Source organism: Myodes glareolus, chromosome 23, assembly GCF_982192425.1.
Source record: "Myodes glareolus chromosome 23, mMyoGla1.1, whole genome shotgun sequence".
Classification (NCBI taxonomy): domain Eukaryota; kingdom Metazoa; phylum Chordata; class Mammalia; order Rodentia; family Cricetidae; genus Myodes; species Myodes glareolus.
Genome location: NC_142048.1, coordinates 38,920,473 through 38,937,598, shown reverse-complemented (window position 1 = coordinate 38,937,598; position 17,126 = coordinate 38,920,473). Strand labels below are relative to the sequence as shown.

At 46.2% G+C, this 17,126-nt stretch overlaps 1 protein-coding gene and 1 long non-coding RNA gene across 3 annotated transcripts; one reads left to right on the top strand and one right to left on the bottom strand.

The window, feature by feature from the left end:
- Window positions 1-1,185: 1,185 nt before the first annotated feature.
- LOC148118346 (uncharacterized) lies at window positions 1,186-17,126 on the bottom strand. Of its 2 annotated transcripts, none has more exons than XR_015736223.1 (3): window positions 16,686-17,124; window positions 15,415-15,580; window positions 1,186-1,739 (listed from the first exon to the last, which is right to left on the bottom strand). It is a non-coding gene; the product is annotated as an uncharacterized LOC148118346 (long non-coding RNA). The 2 variants fall into 2 exon arrangements; XR_015736224.1 differs by lacking the exon at window positions 1,186-1,739 and adding an exon at window positions 6,050-6,466 and having other exon boundaries at window positions 16,686-17,126.
- On the top strand, window positions 1,587-9,725 carry Mboat4 (membrane bound ghrelin O-acyltransferase MBOAT4). The gene is made up of 3 exons (XM_048456570.3): window positions 1,587-1,708; window positions 5,832-6,056; window positions 8,749-9,725. The coding sequence occupies exons 1-3, from the start codon at window positions 1,587-1,589 to the stop codon at window positions 9,713-9,715; spliced, it is 1,314 nt and encodes a 437-aa protein (XP_048312527.3). The 3' UTR covers window positions 9,716-9,725.

The window sequence follows — 17,126 nt, the reverse complement described above, 5'->3', positions numbered from 1 at the left end:
TGTGTTTTCCGATGGTCTTTAGGCGATCCCTGTCATTCAACCTCCCAAAGGGGTTGTAACCCACAGGTCAATAACCACTGTTCTAATCCTTCAAGTCCCAGATGGCACAGACAGGATTCATTCTGAGAAACAATCAACAGAAGATATGAATCATGACGGTTTTGCAAGGAGTTAGTTTCTTCGGGACCTGCTGCGCAAGAGCAAAACCTGTCCATCGAGCTGGGACTTTACATTTGGATGTCTAAATTGCTGCCCCAAAGTGGGATCCTCCCCCGCAACTCCAAACTTCGGTGCTATCCGGAAGGTCTTTAATCGATTGAATCAGGCCCACCCAGATTATCTGGGAGAATTAGTATTTTGGCTGTAGAAGTGGATCCTGCTCCACGTGGATCAAAGGTTGGAGAATTCAAGTCTATTCCTTCTATCATGTTAATGAAGTCTGTTGCCTCCTCCTCCCCTTTTGGAGTGAAGTGTATAAGCGTGTGGAAGAATAAACCAGGTGAATTCAGCATCCATGTGTTTCTGTCTCTTCTATCTCCTACATCTCTGTTCCTTTTGCCTAATATTTCTAATCCTCATGCTCCTACCCTGGAACGTACGAGTTTTGTCGAAGCTGGCTTTCAGCAGAACTGTCTCCCCCAGAGCTGAGAGTGAGATCCTGAATACTTTTTGTTCTTTCTTTAGCTCCAGAGTGTCTGACGTGTGGTTAACTCCCTCCCTAATGGGTTGAGCCCCACTGTGTAAGGTCAGCCCTGCAATGTCCTGGGCTAAGCAGACCGGTCTCCACTAGCTAAGAGACAGCTTCTCACTCTTGTCTCGCTTTGAGGACATCTCCTCAGCATTACCCATCCCTCAAATAAAATACTCTCTTTAAGTATTTCCTCCCCACAGTTTTTCGTCCTTCAAATCTTAACTCTATAAATGTTTATTTAATACAAAATAGGTTTGTATTCCTATTCTGTGTGCTGGAGATATTGCAATAAATGCAATAGGGTCCTGCCCGTTGTAGAGCTCTCGCTTTGCTTATGAAGGGCAGAAAATAAATTAATCAGGATATAGGTACATGATGAGGGTGGGGAAGGTGCTGTTATGGAAGACAAGGGGCTGTGAGAGACGCAGTTGAGAAGAGGAATCTTGTTTTCTGTCTTGCGGATCTGCCTTCCTTTTGTACTTAGTCCGGACCTGTTTGTCCACAGCAATAGACTTTATTTTCATCAACTTAGTGAAGAAAATATATGACAGTGTGGTGGCTGGAAAGGCAAATAATATGCCACATTGCCCGCGAGGTACAACCTCTGAGAGCGACTTTTCGGTAAACACAGCAAGGTGCGGGAACACCGCAGTGTGATTTGGTTTCCATGGCTCGGTCAGTTATCAGGACCGTTATCAAGTTTACACTGCTTATCGCCAGAGCTTCCCTTTCACCGTGCTCCTTCAGGCCTTTCCGCACCCCGTAAAGAGGCCAGAGACGCCGCTCCTTCAGGCCTTTCTGCACCCCGTAAAGAGGCCAGAGAGGGCCCGGCTCTGACTTCTCTTGCAGGAGGGCACAGGGTAGAACTCTAGGAAGGACCGCGTGCTCCAGGTTCATGATGGATTGGCTCTGGATCTTCTTCCTCCATCCCATATCATTTTATCAAGGGGCTGCTTTCCCCTTTGCACTTCTGTTTAATTATCTCCGCACCGTGGATTCCTTTTCCACCCGGGCCAGGTAGGTGGAATGGCTCATATTGCTTTTCCATCTAGAAGTACAATAATAGGGTAGAAAGCATAGAGTGTTCTCTAAATGAGAAGGCCACCCAACAACTACTCTCAATTTGTTCTTTATGCACGGGTTGTGCTTAGTAGCCTTGCGACCAATTGTTGGCTGCTTGATAACAATTGTCTATAGATTAGCAGTGGTTCTCAGCCTCCCTAACGCTGCAACCCTTTAATAAAATCCCGCGTGTTGTGGTGACCCTCACCCATAAAATTATTTGGTTGCTACTTCATAACTAATTTTGCTACTGTTATGAATCATAGTGTAAATATCTGACATGCAGGATATCTGACCTCCAACGGGGGTTGTGATCCACAGGTTGAGAATCTCTGGATTAGCACAAAACTGATTCAGAAATTAACTTCATGTTTACATTGACTCAAAAATGGATAGGTAGGTTTGTGTGAAATGGGAAATGGAGAGACACTGAGATGAGTGATACGGGAAGTCTGGAAATGTCTACCTCTCTGCTGACCACAGATCCTGGTTAGTTTTCAGCAGTCTTAGTTTTGTAGGATTGTGCGTGCCATGAAATTTAACTGTTTGGAAAATATAACTTGTGTATACATTTATAACAAAGTAGGAGTGTTAAAATTTGCCTTTGGTTGGCTTTTTGTTTCTCTGTTTTTGAGAAATAAATCAAAACAAATCTTGGTAAAGCATAGCTCAGTTTGATCTAAAATTGGTGTCACTGAAGAGACGATTATACGTTCTCTTTATGAAGCTCCATGCATTGGAAGCACACTCTGTTTTGAAGAGGGCTTAGTGGAAGATCCTCTGAAAAGCCCACAGTCGACTGCCCTAAGCAATAGGCCTTCTAATTTTTCTTATTTAGGAAGCTAAGGTTTTTATTTAGTGGAGCTGTGTGTGTGTCCATGTGTGTGCATGTGTGTCCATGTGTGTGCATGTGTGTGGGTTTCAGGGTGGAACCCAGGAGTGCACATGCTGAAAATGCTCTCTACCGCTAAGCACCGCTTTCTAGACCTAGGGGATCATCTTAAATAAAATATAGCTGCATTTAATATTTGTAATTATTGGGTTTGACTAAATTAGGGTATGTTATCCTGTGTTCATAACTTGTAGATGGTCCTTACCCTTGTTTCTGGGGAATGACGATAGGGGAACAGATTTTTTGTTGTTTGTTTTGTTTTTTGTTTTGTCAAACAGGGATTCTCTTTGCAGCCCTAGTTGTTCTGGAACTCACTCTGTAGACCAGGTTGGCATCAAACTCAGAGATCTGCCTGCCTTTGTCTCTTGAATTCTGGGATTAAAAGTATGCACCACTACCACCAGACTTCAGGGGAATCGTTATAAATAAACTTTCTATATTTGAAGACTCACAAAGCATTAGACTGTGGTGAGCTTAAAAGTAAGGGTTAACTCTAGAGCTGAGAGTATCCTTAACTCTTGTCTCATTGAGTTTTTTTTAAATATTTATTTATTTATTTATTTATTTTGTACATGTGTGTCTGTCTGAGTGTGGCTCTGATGAAAATCACAAGAGGGGCATCAGATCCCCTGGAACTGAAGTTGCAGATGCTTGTGATCCACTCTGTTTGGGTGCTTGGAAAAGAAACCCGGGTCCTCTACGAGAGCATAACCATGCCTAACTACTGAGCCATTTCTCCAGCCCCAAGACTGTTGAGTCTTTTTTTAAAAAATAATTTATTTTAACTTTATGTGCATTGGTGTAAAGCTACAGGCAGTTGTGAGCTGCCATGTGGGTGCTGGGAATTGAACCCAGGTCCTCTGGAAGAGCAGCCAGTGCTCTTAACCGTTGAACCTTCTCTCCAGCCCTGAGTCTTAATTTTCTCAACAAGTTCTTGTATATGGGAATAAGCTTCCTGAGACACTTGTCCTTACTTATAAAATACAAAAAAAAAAAAAAAAAAAGCCTTGTACCTTGGCCAAGTTCACGTCAGTGCTGAAATGGAGCCCAGAGCCTTGGACATGCTATCAAGGGCTCGCTACCAGAGTCACAGCCCTAACCCTTGCCTTTGTCTACTTGTTTGTTTCTGAGGTAGGGTCTCACTGTATACCTCAGGCTGGCCTTGAACTCATGATTGTGTGTTCTCAGCCTCCTCAGTACTGCTCATTACTAGCACAAGGCCTAGAAATGAAATCAAAAGCCCTCAATAAGTTATACATCCTACACTGTAGACACGTGTAGGTATTTGATGTTTATATGTGCACATGGGAGTCATTCTCACTCAAGACACCACACAGAGCAAGTGAAGGCTTAGGTCACAGTGTTAATTGAGGTGACGAGGCAGAGGCTCAAAAAGGAAGGCCTTCAAATGCTCTGGAACTTTTATGTCACCGAGTTTCTCACACCGAGGCATCTGCTGGTGTCCCAGGAAAGTGTCTGTGGTTGGCATGTGTCTGGCACTGTACCCACACCCCGGGATGTGTGTTTCTGGGTTCCGAGTACTAGAGAAATGCAAGCTTTGATCGCCCACCTCGCTGTGCTTGGCCTAGCCCACTTTGTGGGTATTCTGATGCCTGCCTCCAGCTTTATTCATTTGTCAAAATCAAAATAAAAACCTCCATATAATGCAGAAAGAAGAACCAAGTCCACACAAAATGGACTCTCCCAGACTTTGCACACCTTCCCTGAGGTTTCTGAGCAAGAACTGGGACCTATACTGTTGCTTTGAGGCGGGCACCTTACACTATACTTTTCCTTCCCTGGCTATCTGAAGACTGTTCGCCACCATGGAAGACATGTTGACCACGTGACTACTTCAGTGGCAATGAATCTACACTAGGAAGGCAGCGATACTAAGAAGGAAAACTGGGGGAAACTGACTAAATGGACAAAGCCAGGCCAGATGACTTCTTCCTTTTCTTTCCGTCTTTTTGAAACAAGGTTTCACTATATAGTCCAAGGCTTGTCTGGAACTTGCTATAAAGCCCAGGCTGACCCTAGAATTTGTCATTCTCCTGCCTCCATTGCATGAGATGAAGAAGAGAGACTGTGAGGCGGTGGCACAAGGAAGGCGGGAATGAATGAAGAATGGGAGGAAAGAGCAGTCCTCCGCTGGAGAGAAGGACTATTTGGTAATGACTATAGAATTTTCATAAGGAGATTAATAATCTACAGAAACTTAAAATAATCCCAACAACCAAGCAAAGTATGAGCTCCTAAGAGCTAACGTACAGTACTGAGGACGAAGGGCTAACAGAAAGGTTTGCTGCTCATGTGTTCAAATATTTACCTGAGAGAGGCATTGTGTCTCCTCTCTCCAGCTCTCTGAAATAAACGGGGTGATGGACACCTTGTGAGGAGGAAAAGGTCTTTGCTTTGGGGGTGGGGGACTTGCTAGTTCCTCCGCACCCCCCACTTTTGTTCACAGTGCTTCTCAGTTAGATCGTGAGTGGTCCCATCGGCAAGCTGTCTGGGACTGTCATAGTCATTGTTCTGTTGCTGTGGAGAGACACCATGACCAAGGCAAGTCTTAGAAAAGAAAGCATTGAACTGGGGGCTTGCACGGGTTCAAAGGGTTATATAGTCCATTATCAGCCCGTCTGGAAGCATGGTGGCAGGCAGGCAGGCAGGCAGGCATGGGGCTGAGCTTACATCCTGGATCCACAGGCAGAGAGAGAGAGAGAGAGAGAGAGAGAGAGAGAGAGAGAGAGAGAGAGAGAGGCAGACAGATAGACAGACTGGGCCTGCTGTGGGCTTTTGAAACCTCAAAACACACCTCCACTAAGTCCACACTACTCCAACAAAGCCACACCTCCTAACCTTCCCCCAAAGTCCCAATAACCGCGGATGAAGCATTCAAACATATGAGCCGATGGGGGGGCCATTCTCATTCAAATTACCACAGGCTCTTAGTGGTTACAGTCACTTGTATGACACGCATGCCAGAGTCACCAGGGTCACCAAGGGAGGAAGCAGGACTTGTCTCCTGCGGCAAGGGGACATGCGCTTTATTCCCTTCAGAGCGGATGCCTCGCTGAGGCACAACATGGCTTCTTTACACGTTGTATGAGACTCCTAGGGATGACGACAGTGGAATTCATTGCTGCACTGTCCTAAGCGTCACCTCTGTGATCTCTTCTCTTTCAGATACCTCTTTCTCCTGGCTGGAGGAGGTGTCCTGGCCTTGGCCGCCATGGGTCCCTATGCTTTGCTCGTCGTCACCCCTGCTCTCTGCGCCGTGGCTCTGGTCTGCTCACTCGGTCCGCGGGAAGTCCATAGGCTGACCTTTGGCTTTCAGATGGGCTGGCAGACCCTGTGCCACCTGGGTCTTCACTACACCGAATACTACCTACAAGAGCCTCCGCCTGTGGGGTAAATACGCCTGTTGGTTCGGTTGCGCTGAGCTGACTCTAATCCTTGCGCATCCGCGGAGCATGCCCTTAAGCGATTTAGCTTTTCCCAAGGCGCAGTCTCTTTTCCTAGACAAAGAATAACGGAGTTGGCGATAGCTTTCTTGAAAGGCTGCGGCGGTAGAGATAATCAATGCCAAAGCGGCTCCGTGACTGCACAGAGCTATTCCGTGCTGCTGTCGAGAGACTCAGTTATCTGGCACTTGCTGTAACTGTCATTGTGCCTGGCAGTGAAGACAGTTTGCTCGTCTCAGCCTTGGCAGTTTGGGCCCAGGCAGACCACAGAGGGCCTGGCTGCCGCCGTGTGTTTTCTTTACCCCGGCTCAGCTCTTTCATCTCTTCTTCCACCCACAAGAAGGATATCGACCCCATCTAGGGACCAATAAAGAACAAAACCCAAGAGCTAATTACAGACTAGTGATGTGTCATGAGCCAGGGGAGCTGACAAGGTTAGGGGAATGAGTATCTTTGTCTGCATTCCTGCCACCTAGTGTTTCTGGCGCCCCGTGGCTGTCTGCTGGCATAGGTCTGTGCCACTCAGGGAATACAGGCTATGACAGCACGGGGCAGGTTCCCTGTCTGGTTCTAAGCTATTAGTTCACTGGAGTTGCCACTCCCACTGCCTCTAGAATCCTTTAAGAATTATTATGACAAACCAGACTTGGTGACACCTGCCTGTAACTCCAGCACAAGGAAGTGGAGGCAGGAGGCTCCAGAGCTCAAGATGATGCTCACGTAGCAAATTGAGGACCAGCCTGGGATGCATAAGGCCTTGTCTCAGAAACAACAAACAACAAAATATGACAGTATTGGCCAAGACTTCAGACTTTGCAGAGAGATGGCGCAGTGGGCAAGAATGCTTGCTGTTTGCTGTGTAGATCTCAGGACCTCAAGAATGCATGGACAAAGCTAGGCATGACTGTGTGTGCACTTGCCACCCCAGCTCTGTGTGTCTGCTGGGGGAGGAGAGGTGACAGGAGGACCATGGGGCCTGATGACAACCACTCCAAGTTCAGTGAGAGATTCTGTATACCAAGGGAATAGGGTAGACAGTGGTAGAGCGGACACCCATCCCATGTTCTCCCTTGGCCTCCACACATGCATACAACACACACACACAGACACACACAGATACACATAGACACACACAGAGATGCACACAGATACACACAGACAGAGTCCATCTCACACACAGACATATCACACACAAACATAGACATACACACACAGGCACACACGTAGATACACACAGACACACACAGACACAAACATACATACTCACCCTGATGCAAACGTCAATGGCTTATGAGCCACCACTCACCCCAATGCATTTTTCAGCACACATCTCCAGTCACCAGAATATCACAGCCAGGGCCTGACTTTGATTTAAAAACTTCAACTTCCTGTAATCATCTCACTACTAATTCTTGTTTCTTTGGTAACAAATGTCATCCATATCTCCAGTCTTAAATTTCTTTTTATTGATTTTATTTTATTATATATGGGATGTTCTATAACTTACTCTATAGTATAGCCAAGCCTCCAGCTCATTGTCCTCCTGCCTCAGCCTTCTGAGTGCAGTAACACAGGTGTGTATCACTATGCTAGCTCTGACCCTAATATTTACAAGCCATTCTTCTTTTTTAAAGGAACACTTCAATTAATTAATAATTGTTGTTGCTTTCCAAGACAGGGTAGCTTTGACTGTCCTGAAACTCTGAAGACTAAGCTGGCCTCGAATCTACAAAGCTCCACCTGCCTCTGCCTCCTGAGTGCTGGGATCAAAGGCTTGAGCCACCATTGCCAGGATCAGAAGGCAACTTTTGAGAACCAGTCTTCTTCTTCTTCTTCTTCTTCTTCTTCTTCTTCTTCTTCTTCTTCTTCTTCTTCTTCTTCTTCTTCTTCTTCTTCTTCTTCTTCTTCTCCTTCCTCCTCCTCCTCCTCCTCCTCTTTCTTCTTTTTTAAAAAAGAAGTGAATTTCTTTTTTAAAAAAAAGTAAAAATGTGGGTCCGGGAATTGAACTCAGAATATCAAGTGCCTTAACCCACCGAGCCATCTTTCCAGCCCTTTTAAAGCTATTCTAAGATATTATAACCAGGAGGTGGGGAGAAGACTCAGTGGTCAAGCGCACTGGCTGCTCTTGCAAATAGACCCAAATCCAATTCGCAGCACCCACATGACAGCTTACAGCCATCCATAACTCCAGTTCCAGGGGATCTGATGCTCCCTTCTAGCCTCCTCAGGCACAAAAATATTACACAGACTTACATGCAGGCAACACATCCATACACATAAAAATAAAAATTATATATATATATGCCAGTCAGATATGGTGGCACCATGCTTTCATTCCCAGCATTTAGAGGCAGTCAGGAGTAGCCCTGGGAGCTCAAGTTCAGTCAGAGCTACAAGTGAAACCCTGTGTCAAAAAATTATCGTCAATATTTTTCATAGTATTCCTCATCATTTTTTTTTTTTTTTACATTTCCAACCAATGATTAGTGCTTTTGTCCTGGAAAAATGTTTGGTTCTGATAGACTCTAAGAGTCTTTGTGAAGTATGATTTGCTATGAGATCTGTGGGCAGGTCGGGACAGGAGCGAGAGAATAAGTCCGGGGTGGCTTCAAACATGTATTCATTTAAATCTCTTTCAGATTCTACGTCGCTCTTTCTTCCCTCATGCTCTTGACGCAGAGAGTCACGTCGCTCTCACTGGACATTCATGAGGGGAAGGTGGAGGCAGCCTCGGGCGGCTCGGGGAACAGAAGTTCTTTGTCTGAGTGCCTACGTAAGGCTCTGCCCTACTTCAGCTACTTGCTCTTTTTCCCTGCCCTCCTGGGAGGCCCCCTGTGTTCCTTTCAGAGGTTTCAGGCTTGCGTTGAAAGATCAAGCCCTTTGCAGCCCGGTGTCTCCTTGCGGGCTCTGACCTGGAGGGGTCTGCAGATCGTCGCGCTGCAGTGGCTCAAGGTGGCGCTGAGGACGGTGGTGAGCGCTGGAGCCGGGCTGGACGACTGCCAGCAGCTGGAGTGCGTCTACGTCATGTGGTCCACAGCCGGGCTCTTCAAACTCACCTACTACTCGCACTGGATCCTGGACGACTCTCTCCTCCATGCGGCGGGCTTTGGGTCTGAGGCTGGCCAGAGGTCTGGGGAGGAAGAGGGATACATCCCCGACGGGGACATGTGGACCCTGGAAACTACCCACAGGATCTCCCTGTTCGCGAGGCAGTGGAACCGGAGCACGGCTCGGTGGCTCAGGCGGCTCATCTTCCAGAACAGCCGGCGCTGGCCGGTGCTGCAGACTTTTGCCTTCTCCGCCTGGTGGCACGGGCTCCACCCGGGACAAGTGTTTGGTTTCCTATGCTGGTCTGTGATGGTGGAAGCCGATTATGCGATTCACACTTTTGCCAGTGTATGGATCAGCTCCTGGTCCCTGCGGCTGCTCTATAGAGCCCTCACTTGGGCCCACACCCAGCTCCTCATCGCCTACATAATGCTGGCCGTGGAGGGCCGGAGCCTTGCCTCTCTCAGCCGGCTGTGCTGTTCTTACAACAGTATCTTCCCTGGGGTGTACTGTGTTCTGCTTTTTCTATTAGTGAAGAGAAAACAGAAACGTAACTGAAATCTTCCCCCCCCCCCCCCCCCCCCCCCCCCCCCCCCCCCCCCCCCCCCCCCGCCTTCCATCTCATTCAGCCATGAAACAGAGCTTAGAAAACACCAGAGGATGCCTAGATGATTAATGTACTTCAATTTTTTTCAAGATAAAAGTTTTTAAGTATTGGATGGCTAAATATGATGGCTGGCCACAGAAATGTACTTGCTGACTGTGGTGGTTTGAATAAGAATGGCTCACATAGGTTCAAAGGGAAATGCTTAGGGAGCGGCACTATTTGAAAGGATTAGGAGGTGTGGTCTTGTTGGAGGAAGTGTGTCACCAGGGGTGGGCTTTGAGGTTTCAAAAGCCCAGGCCAGGCTAAGGCTCTCTGCCACTTGCCTTAGATCAGGATGTAGGCCTCTCAGCTCCTCCTCCAGCACCGTGTCTGCCTGCACGCTGCCATGCTTTCTGCCTTGATAATGGACTAACCCTCTGAACTGTAAGCCAGCCCTAATTAAATATTTTCCTTTATAAGAGTTGTCGCGGTCATGGAGTCTCTCCACGGCAATAGAAACAGGCTGTTCTGTTGCTACTGGGGTGCAAAGCAGAGAAGCATATGGACTGACTTTTCTAGATATGGAAGGGAAGCTTATATAAAAATGTAAGGTGTGGGCTGGAGAGATGGCTCCGTGGTTAAGAGCACTGCCTGCTCTTCCAGAAGTCCTGAGTTCAATTCCCAGCAACCACATGGTGGCTCACAACCATCTGTAATGAGGACTGGTGCCCTTGTATACATAATAAATAAATAATATTTAAAAAATCAAAAAAACGTAAGGTGCGTGTGGAGGGCATAATTCAACGAATGTGTGCCCAGTACTGAAGTCCTAGGTTCAGTCCTTATCACCACATCCAAAAACAAACAAACAAACAAAAAACAAAACAAAAATCCAACAACAAAAAACAAAACAAAACAAACAAAAAAAACCACAACCCAAACCCAAAACAAAGCAAAACAAAATAAAAACTCAGATAAAGCCTCCAAGTACCATAAACCACATGAAGATGTTCAATACATGGAGATTCAAATGCCCAGTGTCCGATGGGCCCCACTGACTCTGGAATGTGGATTAAGGTAATCTGGCAGGAACCGACTTTTCATCGCTATAGTGAAATGTTAGAGACAGGCTAATTTATGAAGAAGAGGAGGTTTATTTAGGTGTCAAGGTTTAGAGACTCAAAGTCTAAGATTGGTTGGTCCTGTTGGTTTGGCTTCTGTTGAGGCCCTGACGGTGGATGCTGTCACATCCCAGCAGAAGCAGGTAGGGATGGCGGCTCACAACTCAAACAGTAAACCAAAGAGCTGTCGGGTCCAGCATTAGCCTTTCCTAACAATCCTCTTGAGAAAAATACTGAGGTGTCACCTGAAAACTACCTTCAACTCTTTGGGGGACAGGACCCCACTGGGGTCCACACAGTGAGACCCAACCTTAAACAGACAAATTACTCAAATCAGCCAGAAAACAAAGAGAATATCAGACACAAAGCAGAAGTGACAAAACTCAACCATGTCCTATTAGTCTGTCCCACAAACTCATCCCTAGTCACAAGCTTGAAAAATTTAGTCTACGTGGCCATCCAAATTCTGAAAATGTCTCTTACATCCTAAGAGACTGGAACATTTGCTGGACCTCACAGCTGAGTTAATAATACACCTTGAGGTCACGGAAGACTTAAGTTGGCTGTCTTACTGTATACTCAGACTGTTGGTTTAACCTGCCTTTAAGGGGACAATGTAACAACCAACTTTATTTGCCCTGGACTTCCCACATAACCAACTTTTACAACCTAAGCTAATGAGTAGTTGTAATCTTAAATTATAGGCTCTTCTGTGTCCTTGACCAGGTAATGCAGGTGTATCATTTCCTGAAAGCAGCTGTCTTGGTTAGGGTTTCTATCGCTGTGATGAGACACCAGGACTGTGGCAACTCTTAAAAAGGAAACATTTAACTGGGGCTGGCTTACAGGTTCGGAGGTTTAGTCCATTATCGTCATGGTGGAAAGCATGGCAGTGTGCAGGCAGACACGGTGCTGGAGAAGGAGCTGAGAGTTCTACATCTGGATTTTCAGGCGGCAGGAAGAGAGAGACACTGGGCCTGGCCTGAGCTTCTGAAATCTCAAAGTTGAAAGAAATCTAAGATCTACCATAAACGTTGAAAGCATCCATTTATTGGTTGATAAACACTAATACTTGCTATCTGGATCAGCTGGGACCAGTTGGGGCTAGTGGCTTAGTCCCTTATAAAACTCTGTTAAGTGTTTCTGCAGATTGTCTCATTTGTTCCGCATGGGCAAAGCCCTTTGTCAGGGACAGACACAAACAAAACACACAGATACACAGGGCATGCACAGACACAGACTCAAGGGACAGACAGAGGACAGAAAACACAGAGCGGGAAGCAGATTATCCAAATCTGGACTCGCTGTCGGTTCAATGTCTCCAAGGGGAAGTGCTTTTCTTTCTTTCCCTAGTGAGACAGCAATGCATTATTGGTAACATGAAGCCAATCACTAATGTGTTTAATCCATGCAGGATTAAACTTGGAAATTTGGATAGAAGAATAGAAAGACTCTTATCATTCCCAGTGGAGAAAAAGTGAAAAACCAACCTGTGTCGATTATTGCGTCATCTTGATTCAAAGCGGAGCCATCTGGGAAGAGGGACCCTCAGCTGAGGGGCTGTCTCCACTAGGCTGGATGGAGTGTGGGCATGTCTGGGCTCCTGAGCTGTAGACGAAAGCAGGCTGAAGAAGCCGCGGAAGCTAAGCCTGTCTGCAGCACGCCTCCATGATCTCTGCCTTGAGTTCTACCCTCAGCCTCCCTCAGTGACAGACTGAAGTAAGGTGAAATAAGCCCTTTCTTCCCCATGGGGAAAACAAAAACAAAAACAACAACAGAAACCAAACTGGGACACCACCAAACACTTAGTAACTACTTATGCAGTTGCCGAAACCAAAGCCCACTGAAATGTAGCACAGGGAGAGACCGCCTGCAGGAGGCAAACTCAGTCTCTGTAAGGACTGTAAGGCAGCGGTCCTTCCTCTCCCTGGCTCACCCTAATAAACATTTCTTATGTTTAACATATACCTACTCATGGTATCAGAACCTCCAACGTAGCCAGGAAGTAATGCCACACCTGTGGACACCTGGACTATATATAATTACCTGGACTATATATAATTATTCTTTTTTCTTTAAAAAACAAAAGCATGTGTTGTGTGTTCACAGGCACATGTGTGAGTACTGGGTATCTTCAATTGTTCTCCGCTTTATTGTTTGAGACATGGCCCCTCACTGAACCTTGAGCTCACGGGTTCAGCTAGATTGGCTGGCCAGCAAGTCCAGGGATCCCCTTGTCTCTGCCTCCCCAACGCGGCTATTCCCTTTTTTATGTAAGAGCGGGCGACTGAACTCGGGTCCTGATGCTCGCTCCCCAAGCACCTGACCTACTGAGTCATAGCTCCAGACTGACTTTTCTTTAAATTGGCTTTACGTCAACTCACTTTTTCTTCACACGTTTGGATGGTTTTGAGAAACCACCTCACTGTGCAGCCCACTTTAGACTCAAACCAGGACCCTCCTGCTTCCATCCTCTGAGCACTGGGGTTACAAGCCTCATCACCATATCCAGTGCACTAATTTTAATCCATTCTAGTACGTGCTAGAAGAAACACATGCTTTGTTCAAATAAAAATGTCTGTGTGCCAACTGAACGAATCTGCTTACCTGGGATGACTTCCACTATAAAAGGCATTGTACAGGAACTGGCTCATAGTTCAGGGATAGAGCACATGGTTAATATGTCAAGGCCCTGGATTCAGTCTCCAGCACACACACACACACACACACACAGAGACAGAGACAGAGAGAGACAGAGAGAGAGAGAGACAGAGAGAGAGAGAGAGAGAGAGAGAGAGAGAGAGAGAGTGAGATTGAGATTGAGTTAGTGTCATCTAGAAAAATATGGGCCCACAAGACTTACTCACACTGAGGCAAGGAGACAGACAAACCCAAATCTTAGCATAGAGCATATGGCCCAGGAACCATCATCTGATGAACAGAGACAGCGTGACTCTGTACAGTCTTACCCAGGCAGTTTTCTGTACTTTCTCTCAATATCCAACAGCCCAGAAGAGCCAAGGTGGACACAGAATTCCCCCTCAGCCGGAAGTGGTCAAGAGATACTGGCTGGTGGCCAAGGAGGGTAAAAGGATCTATGAACATGTCATTATGATGGCCATTCTTTGGCTAAGTCAGAGAGGTAGTGCGGGGTGAAGGACATGTTACGTGGCAAGAAATTTAACCATCATTGCAGGATTATTTACAGATGCTGTGGGAGTTCCTTCCGCTCCTTCAGCCAATCGCCGCTGAGTTACCAGCCCATTGGGGCGTGGTGGCTCTCTCTTTAAAAAAAGCAGCGGTTGTCAAAGCCACTACTGCTTCTCAAATCCTCTCTTGGGAGTCTCCACAGTTCTCTCTTTACAGAGACAAGGGCTTGCATCCTTTGATCTGTTTTGCGGTGTCTTATTTCACCATTTAGGTAAGTGGGAGACTATGTGCTCCAATTTATGCGTTTATTCGCTTACTTAGTTTTCTTGAGGGTCTCTGTAGTTCAGACTATCCTCAGACTTGCAATCTCCCTTTGAGAGCCTTCCCAGCCCTGAAACTACAGACATTAACAATGCCATGCTTTTTAAAAAACGACTACTTTGAAATTACTGTTCTGAGCAATACACTTGAAAAGAATTACTTTTATTTATATTGGTGACAAATGCCAGTACTAATAGAACGTATGGCTTTAATATCACATCCCTCTCCTGATGGGAGACCAATGGCTCAATTTTCACTGCTCTGCTGGTAACTAGGTCTCAAAGATGCACCTGTTCTATATACATGTATGTGAGTGCATGTTTGTGTGGAGGTGTTCGGGCACACAGAGGCCACAGGTATGGCAGCTTTCTCCCTCGATGGCCCTATCTATCCCTTATTTTTTTGAGACAAGAGTCTCCCAATAAACCTAGAACTCAGTTTTGACTAGGCTGGCTGGTCAGTGAGTGCCAGAAATTGGCTGCTAAGTCCTGGGGCTACAGACACTCATTGGTCACCTGGCTTTCTATGTGGGGGTTGAGTGGCCACCCTGGTCCATGTATATACAGCAAGCACTCTACCAACTGAGACTCTTGGAGATGCTTCTTGTAGACGAGTTAGACCATGGCCAAAGCCAGTCCACCTGTCTTAGGTTAATCCCAGGAAGCCGTTTTAACTGTGAACAGTTTTTAAAACATGGCCTCAAATCTTTGAAGCAAACCTAGGTTTCCAGAAAACTTCTGTTCCGTGGGGAGGGGGTGGGGGGCAGTTCACAAATTTATGCTTATTCTTATGCCACGGCTACATTTACATGACATTATGCAATGGCCATCTGCTTCTGTATTAAATGCCAAGCACATTGTAGCTCATTTATTAAATAGCTATGTTCTTGACAATTGCATGGTGGGTTGGAGAGATGGTTCTGTGGTTAAGAGCACTTCCGGCAAGCCTGGCATGGTGGTACACACTGCTAACTCCAGCACCTGGAAGGCAGATTCTACACAGAGAGTTCCAGGACGGCCAGGGCTACAAAGAGACCCAGTCTCAGAAAGAAACACATGAGTAAACAGAAAGAGACTTACTGCTTTTGACGAGGACCCAGGTTCCCAGAACCCACACGGGGTGTTCACAACCGACACGGGGTTCACAACCATCTGTAACTCCAGTTTCCGGGCATCCAGGGTCTCTTCTGGCCCCCACAGGCATTGCATACATGTGGTATACAGACACACATGCAGGCAACATAACCTTCATAAAGCAAAAATAAGTAAATCTTAAAACAAGAACAAATGCATGGAAGCACGCAGGTTTCTTCTTTCCTGTTTCATCCCATTTGACGGTTTCTACTGCTCTGAACTAAACAAACCCCTCCCTCACAGTGCTAACTGCAGGACTTCTCATGATCAGTACTACAACTGAACACAAACCAGAAAACAGTTTTAACTGAAAAAGCATACTTTGTGGTCCTGATCTCTCATTCACGGAAACCATTTTTGAATTTGATTCCACTCCATCTCCACAGGACTTAAAAGGCTTAACAATCTGATTGCTTTCTTTCTCCCTCTCTCTCTTTTTAAAACTATAGTGTGTGGTTCAAAATCCAAGGATATTTTTCTAAATTATCTTCAGGAGATTGAAAGCAAAACAGGATTAGTCATTTTCTTGTAAAGATAAATTTCAGTGGGCTTGGGACTTAGCTCAGTGGTTGCGTGCTTGCTCAGCAAGCACAAGGTTATGGGTTCGATTCCCAGTACAACAAACCAAACCAAACAACAAACATAATAATAATAATAATAATAATAATAATAATAATAATAATAAAACTACTGACGGTTCAGTGGCCGAGATGAAGACTGTTCTTGAAGAGGACCCAGTTCAGTTCCCAGCTCCCATATCAGGTGGCTCACTAGCACCTGAGAACCCCAGCTCCAGAGACTCTGGTACCTTCTGGCCTTGGCAGGCTCCCACACTCATGGGCACGCTTTCTCTCATCCCTGGGACAGACATGTAAATGAAATTAAAATAATCTTGAGGGAAAATTACAATAATTATAAACTCCGTGGCCAGCGAGCTGTTGAGAGCACTTGATACCAAGCCTGACGGCCTGAGTTCGATCCCTGGGACCCTTGTAGTGAAAGGAGAGAACCAGCCCTCCCAAGCTCCCAAGCTGTTCTCTGGCTTCCTCCAAGACGTCATGGTACACACGAGCTCACACACATACATGCACCCATAAGAAATGTAACTGAACAAACCCAAACCTTCAGCCCTAAACACTTTGTAATTACAAATGGCGAGGAGATACTTAATGAGAGATAAATTACAGTCTGTGAGGCTAAAGCGGAGGAGCTCCTACCTTCAAGTGTAGGAAGCTTAATTAGAGGCTTCTGCCGGTGTTCCACAGCCTGCTCTTGTTGCTCACGATCTGAGATTATCCGGATAGTTAAGGCCGACATCAGCAAGAAGAACACTGTTCAGAAAGCAGTTCCCTTGTGCAGGAAGTGAGCGAGCGACGCCCAGCCCACAGCGTCGCACTGTGATGCACAGATGTTTTGTAGCTGAGTCAGAGCATCTGCCCCACAATGCACCACTCTTCCTAACCTAGTGCACGCTAGCAAATTAGAAACCAGCTAAACTAGGGAGTGCGAGGGTCAATTTAAGGCAGCCGAAACATAACCTCTCCCCAAATACAGGCTGTAGCCATTTAAAAGGAGAAAAAAGTTGAGATAGTGTTACTGGTGTATGTGGGGTTATTGTAACAGTGGGCATCTGGACATCGGAGGACAGCCTGAGGGAG

What these genes read in the sequence shown, in the direction of transcription:
- Mboat4 (XM_048456570.3), top strand. Translation starts at nt 1,587, where the DNA reads ATGATGGATTGGCTCTGGATCTTCTTCCTCCATCCCATATCATTTTAT. An exon ending in TCCTTTTCCACCCGGGCCAG is followed by an intron (nt 1,709 to 5,831) that starts GTAGGTGGAATG and finishes CTTCTCTTTCAG; the next exon opens with ATACCTCTTTCTCCTGGCTG. An exon ending in CAAGAGCCTCCGCCTGTGGG is followed by an intron (nt 6,057 to 8,748) that starts GTAAATACGCCT and finishes AATCTCTTTCAG; the next exon opens with ATTCTACGTCGCTCTTTCTT.